Source organism: Paroedura picta, chromosome 5 (assembly GCF_049243985.1).
Source record: "Paroedura picta isolate Pp20150507F chromosome 5, Ppicta_v3.0, whole genome shotgun sequence".
Lineage (NCBI taxonomy): Eukaryota > Metazoa > Chordata > Lepidosauria > Squamata > Gekkonidae > Paroedura > Paroedura picta.
This window is the reverse complement of record NC_135373.1, coordinates 8,791,580-8,805,179: the sequence shown is the minus strand read 5'-3', so window position 1 is coordinate 8,805,179 and position 13,600 is coordinate 8,791,580. Positions and strand designations below refer to the sequence as shown.

At 46.6% G+C, this 13,600-nt stretch overlaps 2 protein-coding genes across 2 annotated transcripts in view; both read left to right on the top strand.

The window, feature by feature from the left end:
* LOC143838930 (uncharacterized) overlaps nucleotides 1–13,600 on the top strand; it is a 67,965-nt gene that overhangs the window by 18,522 nt on the left and 35,843 nt on the right. The gene's annotated exons all lie outside the window — the stretch shown is intronic.
* LOC143838929 (uncharacterized) lies at nucleotides 7,294–13,193 on the top strand. Its single transcript, XM_077340820.1, has 4 exons — nucleotides 7,294–7,672; nucleotides 8,152–8,304; nucleotides 10,832–10,969; nucleotides 12,785–13,193. The coding sequence occupies exons 1-4, from the start codon at nucleotides 7,498–7,500 to the stop codon at nucleotides 12,859–12,861; spliced, it is 543 nt and encodes a 180-aa protein (XP_077196935.1). The 5' UTR covers nucleotides 7,294–7,497; the 3' UTR covers nucleotides 12,862–13,193.

Sequence of the window (13,600 nt, the reverse complement as noted above, 5' to 3'; positions counted from 1 at the left end):
CTCCTGTACCTGCCTGTCCCCACATTGGCAGGAACTCACAAAGCCGCCTTATACCGAATCAGGCCCTTGATGCATCAAAGATCTGTCTGTTCAGTCCTGCAGGGACCCTCCAGGATCTCAGAGAGAGGTCTTTCCTGTCCCCTATGATCTGGTCAACCGGAGATGTTGGGGATTGACCCTGAGACCTTCTGCATGCCAAGGATGTATTCTGCCACTGAGACCTTCCTCTCTTGGGACATGCACAGCCCTTGCCCAAGGGAATCCAGCCAAATTGGGAGCACAGCCAGGAAATGGCAGCCACTCCCCCTGCAGAGTAGGCACACACAGCAATCTTAGGGATTACAGCCCCCTCCATCTTCCCCCAACCTTCACCTTTTCTGACCCCTGGTATCCTGATCCCAGCTGGAGACCCAGGCCTTTATAGCAGGGGTAGTCAACCTGTGGTCCTCCAGATGTTAATGAACTACAATTCCCATGAGCCCCTGCCAGCAAACGCTGGCAGGGGCTCGTGGGAATTGTAGTTCATTAACATCTGGAGGACCACAGGTTGACTACCCCTGCTTTATAGTACAAGCAAATAATGACAGGCAGCCACAGGGAATGGTCACAACATCAGCATGAGAAAAAGAAAAAAAACATAGCTGGCAAAACCAACCAAGAAATTCAAAGGTGCATATCAAAGTTGTCTTTTTAAACAATTCCAGTTGCATATCTTATGCAACTGAGTTAATGACAGGCACGAGGCTTGCTTCTCTCTTTGTGCTAGCCTGCTCCAGAGCTCGATGTTTCCTGCCAGGTCATTCAGCAGCTTCCTAGCCCTCTCAAGCAGGCTAGGCTTTTATTTGTTTCACAGCTCAGGACAACAGACTTCACAATACACATTTCAGCGGACACAGCAGTTTGTCAAAGCTTATGACTATGCTCCCATTCCATTGTTATCAAGTTCCAAGAGGCGGGAAGGGCATTAGCCAGCATGTGTGGCATGAAAAGTGAGAGACCTGATTCTTCTCTTGTCTCTGCCCTGCCCTGCAAAGAGCATTGCTCCGAAGTCCTGGGCCAACTGCAGTTATATTCAGCCAAGACCAACACGGCCCTCCGACCAACCAATAGACAAGAGGTTTCTCCCACACTCAGCCAACCCGTTTAGAGCAGATTTGCGTAGGGATGGTGTGAAGGTTCAGGCAGGATGATGCAGAGTAAGGGCCAGTTCAGTCTTGAGAACCACCCATGTTTTCGGGACGACACTCCTCCAAGTGAACAACTTTCCCCACTGTGCCTTGTAGGACTATCTCTGCTGATTGGTCTGGTGATGTTTGAAATCGAAAGCACTCGGATACCAGAGAAGACCTCTTTCAAGAACTGGGCCTTCTACCTCAGCTGTGCCAACGGTTTCCTGTGCTTTTTGATAGGTGGGTCAAAGGGAGAGCGGGGTTCCCTGGTTCGGCGCTCGATTTTCGGCTTGCAAATGAGAATGCGCATTGGGAGATTAACTTTGGCCACAGACAGGATGGTGCTTCTTAGCTGTTATGCCTGATGATTGTGAGCTCCTTATTTTAGGAGAATTGGTTTACATCCAGGGCCATTCCGCACCGGGATCCATGTAGCAAATTGTTTGCTGAACGAAAAATGGCCATTTTAAATAGTGGAATTCGTCGTTATGCATACCTGCCTTTGTAGTGGAATCCAGTTGCGTTTCTATCGTTTCCCACAGGCTTCCGGTCTCGGCAAAAATCGCTAGAAAGGAAGCGCTATTGCTGAGCTGTGTCCCGCCCCTGGCCGTCAAGCAGCCAATGGGTGGCCGTTAGCATGCTCCCAAACAGCCCCTTTCCCGTTAAGGAAGGTTTAAAAAAACAAACAAACACCCGTTGCAACGAATCTGCATTGATTTGTTGCAATGGAGACACCCATCCAGCTAGCAGGTGGTGTTTGAGCTGCCGTTTCATCGTTGCCACGCTCCCCCCGAGTGAAAAAAAAAATCCCCCCCCCCTCACGGGCGCGATTTTCGGCCAAAAACAGTGTGAAAAATAAAGTGAAAATAAACCAGCAAATGGGCCTCTATGATGCTTGTGCTTGGTGACTTTAAACAGAGGGACTGCAGCCGGGGAAGCCTCACTGGGTAAACGAAGGCTTGCCGGTGCGTTGATCTCCGCTCGCTCGGAGAGAAAAAAATGGCGATCGCTTCACCGGAAGATCAGAGGAGAGAGCCAGGGGGAGGGACTTTGCAGAAACCACAACAACGGTAACGCACAGAACTTTCCCGCTAGTGTTGCAGATTGGTTGCAGGAGTGTAGCGCTTTCCGGAGGGTGAATCCACTTTTTGGGATTTCCCTGAAAGCGCTACAAAGAAGCGCTTTTTGCAGATCGGTTTCAGGAGTGTTGCAGATTGTCAACGACGTTGTGCATAACGGCAAAACTGTAGCGTTTTCAATTAGTAACCATTGTGCTATTTTGGACAAATGCGGAACGGCCCCCAGTATTTGGGGCTCCACTTTTGTGACTCATTCCCCACCTTGAAAAGAGATCTTATGGTAGAATAGTTGTAGTTTGTGGGTGTTAACAGCTCTGCTTCCAAACCATATGCTGTATGTTTGTGCCACTTCTGGGGTTTCTTGAAGCCTGCAGAATGTTTCAGGAGTTTCTCAATGGTAAAAAGGTTGAGAAAGGCTGCTCTAACCACTACACTATGTTGTCCAGTTATAGTCAACTAGGATGAGAGAAGGGGGATGGACGGTCTGTTTAAGGATAGTTCTGCTCAAGAACATGTTTTGCTTTCTCTGTCTCCCAGCTACCTTGGACTTTGTGGCCTACAAGTGTTCGCTCTGGGAAACAAATCACGTGTGTCCAGAGCACGAGGAAGCCAAGGAGCCCCCAACAGTGGCCCCTGCCCTCCTCTGAACAACGTGGGATCTTGGACCCCATTTTGACTGTGGCCTTGCTGCAATTTTAAAGTTGGACAGTAGTCAGAGGAGTTCACAGTTGGAGCCCAATTCCCCAAGAGAGCCAGACTGCTGCGGGACTCACTCTGATGTGCTCACCCAGGGCACGGACTGTGATTTTGGCAATGTTTTGAACACCCTCAGATGCTTCCTTGTATACTGGAGGCCTGCTCACCAGTACAGTGTGTTACATCGGGGGTAAAATGTTGCTGCCTGAAGAAATGTGCTCCCTTTTCCAGGACTATTTCCCCATTCATTAAACACCCCTTCATTCAAGAATATATTCCTCCTCACAGCACTTCTAAGTGCAATTCATTTCCTCCTTTCCCTGGCTTTTCTCAGAGCCACGTGGCTACGAAGTATGACTTTAGTGGCCAGGATATTTTTGTCTGTTTTTTTTACTTAAACCAAATGGAAGTGGCTGGTTATTTTGAAATCTAACTTGCTGGCGAATTTCATGAGATCCCCTCAAGGCCGGAATCCAACGGTCAACGTCCCGTATATCCAAGGAAGTCCTCAGGTGTATGTATCTCAAACCACAATTTGCTGTGATGGTTTCTGGTTCCAAAGGTGAGGACACTTTCGAAGGAGACCTGATGGGACCTAAGGGGACTGCCGTTTGAAAGGAAAGGATCTCAAAATCCCGTGGATACACCTAAAAATGTGTCTTTGGGTCAAGAGAATATTCAATAAAAAAAAAATCCCCACCAAAATTTGGGACAGGTTGACTTGTTGGGGCTTTAGGACTTGGTTGTGATCTTAGTCCCTCCAAAGAAACAGAGTTGCAGAGTAACAGAACGTATTAAAAGTAAGGAATGGGAAGGCGACTGTAAGCTGCTTTGAGCCTCCTTCAGGTAGGGAAAAGCGGCATATAAGAACCAACTCTTCTTCTTCTTCTGTATTTATTGGTTACCATTGTGGATGAGACACAGACACAGACTCACAGTGCTTTGAGGTTTAAGAGAGAGATCATTTTTACTGGGAAAGATTATTTACAAAAGCATAAAGACTACAAAAGCTTAAAGAATAGTCACAAAGAAAACACATTTGAAGCCTCTTGTGACTAGGCTGCAGGCAGACTACATCTTACACAGAAACAGATGCAGACAGAGCTGTAACGTAAAGGAGGATGCTGTTCCTCCTTGCTAACAGAAGCACATGCACTGACCTCTTCTTGAAGCAAGAGGAAGTTGCCGGGAGCCCACCTTAAACAAAGGAATCCCCAGCCATGCGCTTGGGATTTTTTCATTGCAACCTCATCTGTGACCAGTAGATGCCACTAGTAAGCACACAGGTACAGTTCAGCGTCTTAAACAGCTTAGTAATAGTGCTTCAAGGCTGACATTGCCCAATTACTTGCTGATTGCAATTCCAGAATGGCTCAGCCAAGGAAGCCATGGCCCTCAGTTTGCAAGACCCGAGCAAGGCTATTAACAAGATGACTTAGGAAGGTGCGTTGAGTCACCACAATTCTGAAGTGACTTGACAGCCCTTAACACACAAGACGCACACCAAAATTTCTTGGGAAGTGTGGTTAATATAGCACAGTTTTGCCGAGGCATAGAAGCATGCTTCTGAGTGCAGCAAATAAATCTCCCAAGTATGGTACAAAAGAAAAAGGTAAACTTACACTTATTCAAGTATATCTAGTTTACATCTGAGTTGTAGTTAAAAGAAGAGACAGAAGCCTAATCTAATCAGTACTTTCCCTATGATGATGAAGAAGAAGAGTTGGTTCTTATATACCACTTTTCTCTACTAGAAGGAGTCTCAAAGTGGCTTCCATTCACCTTCCTTTTCCTCTCCCCACAACAGACACACTTTGAGGGAGGTGGGACTGAGGGAGCCCTGATATTACTGAAGAAGAAGAGTTGGTTCTTATATGCTGCTTTTCTCTACCCGGAAGAGTCTCAAAGCGGCTTACATTCACCTTCCCTTTCCTCTCCCCACAACAGGCACCCTGTGAGGGAGGTAAGGCTGAGAGAGCCCTGATATTACTGCTCAATCAAAACAGCTTTATCAGTGCAGTGGTGAGACCAAGTTACCCAGCTGATTGCATGTGTGGGAGCAGGGAATCAAACCTGGCTCACCAGATTAGAAGTTGGTGCACCTAATTACTATGCCAAGTTGGCTATGTATATGCTCCCCGGGGCTAGTTGACATATTACCCTGTGAAATAATAACTTGATAAGTTCTCTGGAGGTGGACAATGATCTATGATAAATGGCCAGCTTGCACCTACAGGCAAGAGCAGGGGTAGTCAAACTGCGGCCCTCCAGATGTCCATGGACTACAATTCCCAGGAGCCCCTGCCAGCATTCGCTGGCAGGGGCTCCTGGGAATTGTAGTCCATGGACATCTGGAGGGCCGCAGTTTGACTACCCCTGGGCAAGAGAAAGCGTTGGGGCCAGAGGGCAGCTTCCATATTAAGACAAAGAGATGCATCCTATTCAAGGAGATGACACCTTTTATTTTTATTTATTTATTATTATTCTATTTTTAGTCCATCCATCCCCGAAAGCTCACGGCAGGTTACAACGGATAAAACATCCAAATGAAAGTTTTACAACAATTTAAATCTAAAATCTTAACTTTCAAATATCTTTTAAAATACAATTTTGGAAAACACAAGCATGCATTTCCACCTAGGCACAACTTTACTCTCCTTTAAGCACATGTGATGAGAGGTGTAATATATGAATGACGCCTACATGCTTATCTGTTTTATGATGGAGTGGGCGGGGAGGAGGACATGTCCTAACATGCTCAGTTGCTACAGAATGCGTAGAGGAGAAGGGCGGAAACGGGACACAATATCTGACAGCCATCTTGTTCCTTAGTCAAAGCGGAAGGTAGGTGGGACATTTTGTCAACCTGGTTGGCCCAACCTGCTCTTCAGGACTGGGAAGAGAAAAAAGTCTGCTTTCAACAATGTGAGTTTCTGTGTTAACGGCCTTGAGGTTCTTCAGGAGTCGGCCAGGGGCATGCTATAGGGAGGCTACAGTCTGGGAAGACTCAGGTTCAAATCTCTGTTCAGCTGCAAAACCTCATACAGGGCTGCCAGTCTCCTGGTGGGGCAGGAGCCCCCCCCACACACACACACACAATCAGGTGTTTCCCGTTGCTACTCAGAGCACCAACAGGAGAAAATAAAATTCAAGAAAAGGTTTGTTGGCTGATGTCATGCCACTCTAGGAACTGGTGAAAACTCTATGGTTCCTCAAACGGACAAGTGTCTCCTGGTCTGGAAACCCAATTACTGCATGACCATTCTCCCTCAGCTTGACTTACCTCGGTGTTATTTTGGGGGGGATAAAATGGAGGAGAATGGTGTAGTAAGCTGCTTTAGTTTCCCACTGGGGAGAAAAGCAGGGTATAACTGAATGAATGAATGAATGAATGAATGAATGAATGAATATTCATTTTCTCTTAAGAAAAAACTGGAAGAGAAAGACAGATTAAGGAAGTTTTGGAGATACATTTAAAATATTTAATACTTAAAATATAATTTTAATACTTAAAATATAAAATACTTAAACTAACGTCCCTTCAAGTAAAATCATGGGGGGCAGGGGAGGATTGGGCATCTTTACAACTGTTGAGATTTCTATTCCCATTTCCCGATAAAGGGACTACGTCAAATTCAACATTATAAAACAATTTTATAAAATCTTGGTAACTACCCCAGTCAAAATACATAATTAAAAAGCAGTGTCTGGTTGCCAGCAGAAAAGACAATCATGCTTGGAAAAGTTGAAGGCAGCAGGTCATGGGGAAGACCCAAAACAAGAAGAAGGGATTCAGTCAAAGGAAGCCATGTCTCTTGGGTGGCCAACGTCCAGGTGGCTTCTAGAGATCTCCCAGGGGGCTATGAGTTATCTCTAGGTGATGGAGAAAAGGAAGGCGGGCTCTGTGGCATTATACTCCAACAAAGTCCTGCACTTCTCCAAATCCCGCCACCATTAGGCTCAGCTCCTAAAATCTCTTGGTACTTCCCAACCCAGACCTGACGACCCTACGTGGCCCTCAGTTTGCAAGATCTGAGCAAGGAGGACATGGATGCATAGGGCCATCATAAGTCCAAAGTGACTTGACAGCACTTAATACACACACGTGGTGGTTGGTCTCCAGGTGAGGCTTGAAGGTTTTCAGCAATTACAGTGGCCCTCCAGGCTCTGGATACCGATGGCTGCTTTGGAAGGTGAAGTCTATGACTTGTGTCCTTCTGCTCCCTAAACCCTGTCTTCCCCAGGGTCGATTCCCAAATCTCCAGGAACGTCTCCTCCCAGAGCTGGCAACACTCAGGTGCCAGTTGTCCAGCCCCACCTCTGCCCTCCGTATTCTCTGTAGAGGAAGGTTCCATGGCAGTTGGAGAATGGAGGAATGGAGGAAACAAACCATTAAGAGATACCTCACTGGGTCGCTCTTTCCCTCAGAGCTTCTGGTTCGGATACTTCTGCATTTATCTTTCTGTCTCCGGTGCTTGTTTGAAGCACGGGGGTGAAAGAAATTTTAAAAAAAGAGGGGGGGCAGATCTTGTTCAGATCTGCTGTGGTGCCAAATGATTCCCCACAAGCTCCTCAGTTGTATTCTTTCCTGCATCGTTTTTGTGCTTCTCGTCACTGTTCATGTGGGTGCCGGATGGGTAGCGTACATCTATACAATACAGACCTATTATACAGGTCTGTGGATGTACTGCTCGGAAGATAAATGCAGTTACTTGAACTCCAGAGAAGGTACAGTATGCCTGAAGGGGATTGTCCTAAAATGGTAGGTGGAAAGGGACTGTGGCTCATAGATGGCTCATCTCCTTGGCATTGAGAAGGTCCCTATAGATCACCCGGTATTGCAGTTGGTCTCTAGACTACAGACAGAGGTCAGTTCACTTGGAGAAAATGGGCTGCTTCGGAGCATGGACTCTGGCATTATGCCCTTCTGAGGTCCATCCATCCCCAAAGCCCACAGTCCCCATGCTCCAACCCCCCCCCCCCAACTCTCCACGTATTTCTCAGTCCAGACCTACAGAACCTAACCGTTGTAATTCAGGGAGATATCCAGCTCCCGCCTGGAGATTGGCAAGCCTAAGTCCAGCCCCTTAATCATTGCGGTTTCCCTTTCAGCAGCAGAAAGAACCACAGCAGGAAGGCAGAATGTCATGGTGTTGAGTAGAGGAAAACCGCTGTCACTAACTCCCATGACCTCTTGTTCCCTTTAGAGAAAATTAATGTCGTCCGGAGCTTCATGCTGATCGCTGTATTGACCTGCCTCATTGCCATTCTGTGCTCGGCAGACTGGCAATACTTAAAGAACTGCAACGTAGATTTTTTCCCTCAAGGGCTGATGGCTGCCACCTGCAACTTGACCACAGGTATCGTTGTGATGAATGAACATCAGGGGTTCCTTCCCACCGTATTAGGGTGCAGCTGGTTCTAGGGCAAAAAAAAACAATAACTTCTCTGCAGGGGTGGGGTGGGGGTGGGGGTTGGTTACCTGATCGGCACCCAGCATCCTAAATTGTTTTTAATAGATGTTCTTCCTTTGTTGTTCCTGTTTCCTGCTAATGACATTTACCTCCGTCCTACCAGAAGTGGTGTGATGGTCCAGACTGTGGTTGGGAAGCGGAGCTGTGTACATGCCCACCCGAGGCCCCTCCCCTCCCCACCCCCTCCAGGCCCATCGCTGGGAGAAGGGGACAGATCAACAGGACCATGTATGGTCACATCACCCGATAAATATGTAATAAATTTTAAAAACGTATTAAAAATGAATTAACCCCCACCCACTCAGAAACCCTTCCAGGGCCATTGGAAAACTCCAGCGTTTCACAAAACCCTGGTTGAGGAAGCCTGGTCCACGGATTCCGGTTTAGCTCTGATTTTCCTGGCTGCAAGGTCATAAAGCAGGGGTAGTCAAACTGCGGCCCTCCAGATGTCCATGGACTACAATTCCCAGGAGCCCCTGCCAGCAAATGCTGGCAGGGGCTCCTGGGAATTGTAGTCCATGGACATCTGGAGGGCCACAGTTTGACTACCCCTGTCATAAAGGATCATTCTGTTACAAGCATGTGGGCCGGAATCAAGCAACAGAAAAATCAATTTATCTGGCTTTGCGGGTACATCCGGTATTAACATAAAAATGTTTATTCCTTGGCTCGTTGTTGAGTGGACATGTTAAAACATAAAGTCCTTAGCTTCCAGGTTCCCACACTGGCATCTTGGGATACATGCAAATGAACCAAATTGCAGATCTGTAGGTATAGCTTAGAATCTTGTATAGGTAAGAGTCATCCTTAATGGAACAGAGGTAATAAGGTATTCTTATATCATCTTTTTTAAAGAAATTAAAACAAGGAGCTGTCTTTGACTGAGAAATTTTGAAGCTATCAATCACAGCATCCATATGATAAATCCAGTCTCAAAAAAGGGTTAATCGTGCTAGAGTACCAAAAATTCATTCTTGGTGTTTACAAAACATGCTCTCCCTCGAACTTTGGTATCCTCCCTCATCCAGGCCAAATGGCCGAATTGATTAGTATTTTAATTAGCCCATCTCTGCATAGAGTCATTTCTCAGGCTGGGTTTAATGTAACGTCTTCAGCAGTTTTGGAAGGTAGATCTCAGAGGATATCTTTTGAAGACAGCTTATGTACCGTGCTAAAGACAGAGAGACCTTAGCTCACATGATGTTTTATTATGCTTTTTATGAGTTCCAATGTAAAATTTATATCGGGAGCCTTTTTGCTGAGGACACTGATCTTTCTGATACAAAAAGACTCTGTAGTCTTGTCGACACGATGCCCGAGAGAATTGAGAAGGCAGCTAGATTCCTACAGAGTGTTCATTTTGCTGGCCAGAGTTGTTGAGATAGTATTAACTGAATTCTTATTTGTTGTATGTACTACTGCTACATGTCTGGTCAACTGTACTCTCTTTCTGTATAATGTCAATGAAGGTCTTATGGATGGATGGATGGATGGATGGATGGAAGGAAGGAAGGAAGGAAGGAAGGAAGGAAGGAAGGAAGGAAGGAAGGAAGGAAGGAAGGAAGGAAGGAAGGAAGGAAGGAAGGAAGGAAGGAAGGAAGGAAGGATAAATCCAGTCACTGAGATTATGTCCAGTACCCCTATCTCTCAAGAAGTCATCCGGTACAGGGTACCGTGACTGAATTATACTGATCTGTTCAGTTCTGTGTCCCTCTAGATCCATCAGTGGAGACAGGCTCTGCTGATTAAAGGAATCAGTGTTCATTATTTAAGCTCTTCCCATATGCTTTAGAGCAGGGGTAGTCAACCTGTGGTCCTCCAGATGTTCATGGACTACAATTCCCATGAGCCCCTGCCAGCATTTGCTGGCAGGGGCTCATGGGAATTGTAGTCCATGAACATCTGGAGGACCACAGGTTGACTACCGCTGCTTTAGAGAAGTGATAGGCATACTGTGGCCCTCCAGATGTCCGTGGACTACAATTCCCATGAACCCCTGCCAGCATTTGTACTCCATGGACATCTGGAGGGCCACAGTTTGCCTACCCCTGCTTTAGAGTAATTAGACTTGCCCTCATTTTTACAAAGGACAGCTTAGCTTTGCCATCATAAGGATCTAGCTGTATGAATTTCATATTGTAATGTTTTCCCACTCCATATGAACAAGCACACCGATGTAACAGAAGAGGGAAGAGTCATACAAACTGAATGCTCTATGCAAAATTTGGTGTATGTGTGGGGTGACCAATGGTAGAATAATTCCTAATGCAGGCTGAAAAATCTAAGGACAGACAAGAGAAGAATTTTGGAACCATGTCCATGCCCAGGAGCTGTATATTTCAAGAGCCGTAGTATGGTCAGGGCTGAACACGTTTTCTTGTCAGAACTTAACACTCTCCATTCTGCCACGTAGGAATCCTTGTCCTGGTCTCTGTGGTGATCTTTGATATCATAGTAAGGGAGTCAAAACCTTCTGAGAAACCCAGATATCCTCCCAGACAGTGGGCTTTTTACTTGAGCTGCATCATCTGCGTCCTGAGCTTGCTGACAGGTATATTATGTCTGGTACAGATTCCAGCCCCACTCCCCCTGCAAACCTGCCATTTCAATGTGAAATCAACATAGTGGTTGGCCCTACAGTATGGATTTGCTGCTCTGCATGAAAATCAGCCTTTGACTACTAGACATTTAGAGGCAGTCAGCGTTTTTAAACTCAATTGCTGGGGGGAGGGAGGAATATTGTGAAAATGTTGGGGGTGCCCATAAACAAACTGAGGGAGGGGAGAAAAGGGTAGGGTTGCCAACTTCAGGTAAGGAAATTCCTGGTTATTTGGGAGTAGAGGCTAGAGACATTGGAGTTTGAGGAAGGGAGGGAGCTCATAAGGACTGTGAAGCCATAAATTATACACTCTAGAGCTGCCATCTTCTCCAAGGGTACTCATTTCTGATGTCTGAAGATCATCTGTAATTCCAGGGGAACTCCAGGTACCAACTAGAGGTTGTCAACTCTACAAGTGTTATAATTGGCCAGATACCCTTGGAACTGTAATATTTCACTTTGGCTTATCAGAGCCAAATCACACATCCCATCCATTTAAATAAGCCAAATCAGAGGAGGCCAAGTTGATTTGGGCTTCATTTGGTTGACACATGACTTGGCTGCTTGAGAAGATCTCACCAAACAGCTGATCCTGATGTTCAGTTATTTGGTGGGATCATGAAATGCCTTCCCTTCTGAAGCTGCAGAGAGTGGGCTCTGCACAACCTCAGATGGAGTTGGCTGTAGGGAAAAGAAAAGAAAAACCCAAAACAGCTGATCCTGAGGATCTGCTGTTTGGCAGGGTCTTGAAATGTCCCCAAAGCAGACCTCTCTGAAGCTGAAGAGAGCCTCAGAGAGGTCTGCTGGGGAGAAAGACCTGTCAAACAGCTGATCCACAGCTACCGTATTTGCCGGCGTATAAGACGACTGGGCATAAAAGACGACCCCCCAACATTTCCACTCAAAATATAGAGTTTGTTACATTACATTACAGTACTATGGGCCACTATGGGCAGCTAAGTCTATCCCAACTGAAGTGCACCCGGCGTATAGGACGACCCCCCCACTTGGAGGCATGTTTTTCAGGGGGGGAAAGTAGTCTTATACGCCAGCAAATACTGTATTTTTGGGTACTGTGCAGGGATGGGAGGTATTTAAATTCCCCCAAACAACTGCTCCATGGAGAGAGGCTTATCTCCATGGACCAGCTGTTTGTTGAGCTGTGACTGAATCGATTTGGTTGTACTCAAAACACCCAAATATGAATCCCTATACTGATACGGTTGATTTGGGTATTCTTGAATCAATTTGATCCGAATGAATGCCTTTCCAATTTTTTTCTTGGTGCACATCCCTACTGTCAACTGAGATCTCAAGGATTTACACCTGATCTACACCCTGTGAGACTAAACCAACTCATACAAATCATGTGAGGGGGGAGGGGATATTCCATTGTATTGTGTACAATAAATCCAATCCCCAGTGGACCTCCCAGAACCTTGGGGAATCACCTTGGACTCATCCGGTGGCTTACTCAAATTGGGGAGCTGTACAAATTGAAGGTTTGGCCTTGGGTGCCAGGTGGGGTTGCCAACTTCCGGGTAGGAAACAGAGGTCCATCAGTGGCTATTAGGCACCATATATGGATGGTACACTCTATCTGGGGTAGTGATTCCCTGTATTTTTGGTCCTTGGGGGGCAACAGTGGGAGGGTTTCTGGAGTTCTGGCCTCGTTGGTGGACCTCCTGATGGTACACTGTGCCAAGAATTGGGGTGAAGGAGGATTCAGCCCCTGCTGCCCATCTTTCGCCCTTGTTTCTCTCTCAGGTATCTATGACTTGATTGTCTACAAACTCTCACTCTGGGGGACCCCGATGGCAGCCTCGGAAGTGAGTCCAGAATAGTAAGCAGCACTGAGGAGAGCTCTCTGAAGCCAGCATTGGATCCTGTTTTGCTCATCTCTCCCAATGATGAAAGCACCCTAAGGACTTGGCTTCCTTGCCAGGTTTTACCCACTGGCTGGACTGACAATATTCAGCACCACTGGGGGTCAGCATAATTGCTCTGGGGCTCTCCGGGCCTCTCTGCCATCCCGTCAAGCAACACAGAAGGAATTGCTGATGATCCGAGGACATATCCCCAATTCTCTTCTTGCGTCCCTTCACCCTAGGATGATATCTTTCTCTCCAGAGAATATAGGCACTTGCCTCCCACTCGTCCCAATATTAAATATCTTTTGACAGATCAGTGGGTTCTCAGCTTGTTATTTAGCCCTGTATGGTGAATATGATCTTTCCACCCACCCCCTTTTGCCTCGTATTGCAAAGTGTTATGGAGCTACCTGTTAAGTGTGGAAAAGCTTTTCCCGAGGAGCAGGGTTACAAGTTAGTCTTTTGTGAATTTCCTTCATGGCAAAGTCTAGGACTGCTACTTAATTTCTTCTGTGCTTATACTTGAGGTGAACCTGCAGGTTTCTGCACTGGGCTTTCTACCCTCTATCAGGACTGTTCTCCCGGAGGCTGCCACTTCCACTTACCCCCTCCCCGACTTGCAGCAGAGCCAGACAGGGGGGGGGGGGAAGCCACATTGTGTTCTTCCTTTGGCATTTCTCCCTCCCTCAGCTTGTTCTGGCTGTAGAGTAGG

Coding starts and splice junctions, on each gene's coding strand:
- LOC143838929 (XM_077340820.1), top strand. CDS start 7,498: ATGATTCCCCACAAGCTCCTCAGTTGTATTCTTTCCTGCATCGTTTTT. Junction 7,673..8,151: donor TTACTTGAACTCCAGAGAAG/GTACAGTATGCC, acceptor TGTTCCCTTTAG/AGAAAATTAATGTCGTCCGG. Junction 8,305..10,831: donor CACCTGCAACTTGACCACAG/GTATCGTTGTGA, acceptor TCTGCCACGTAG/GAATCCTTGTCCTGGTCTCT.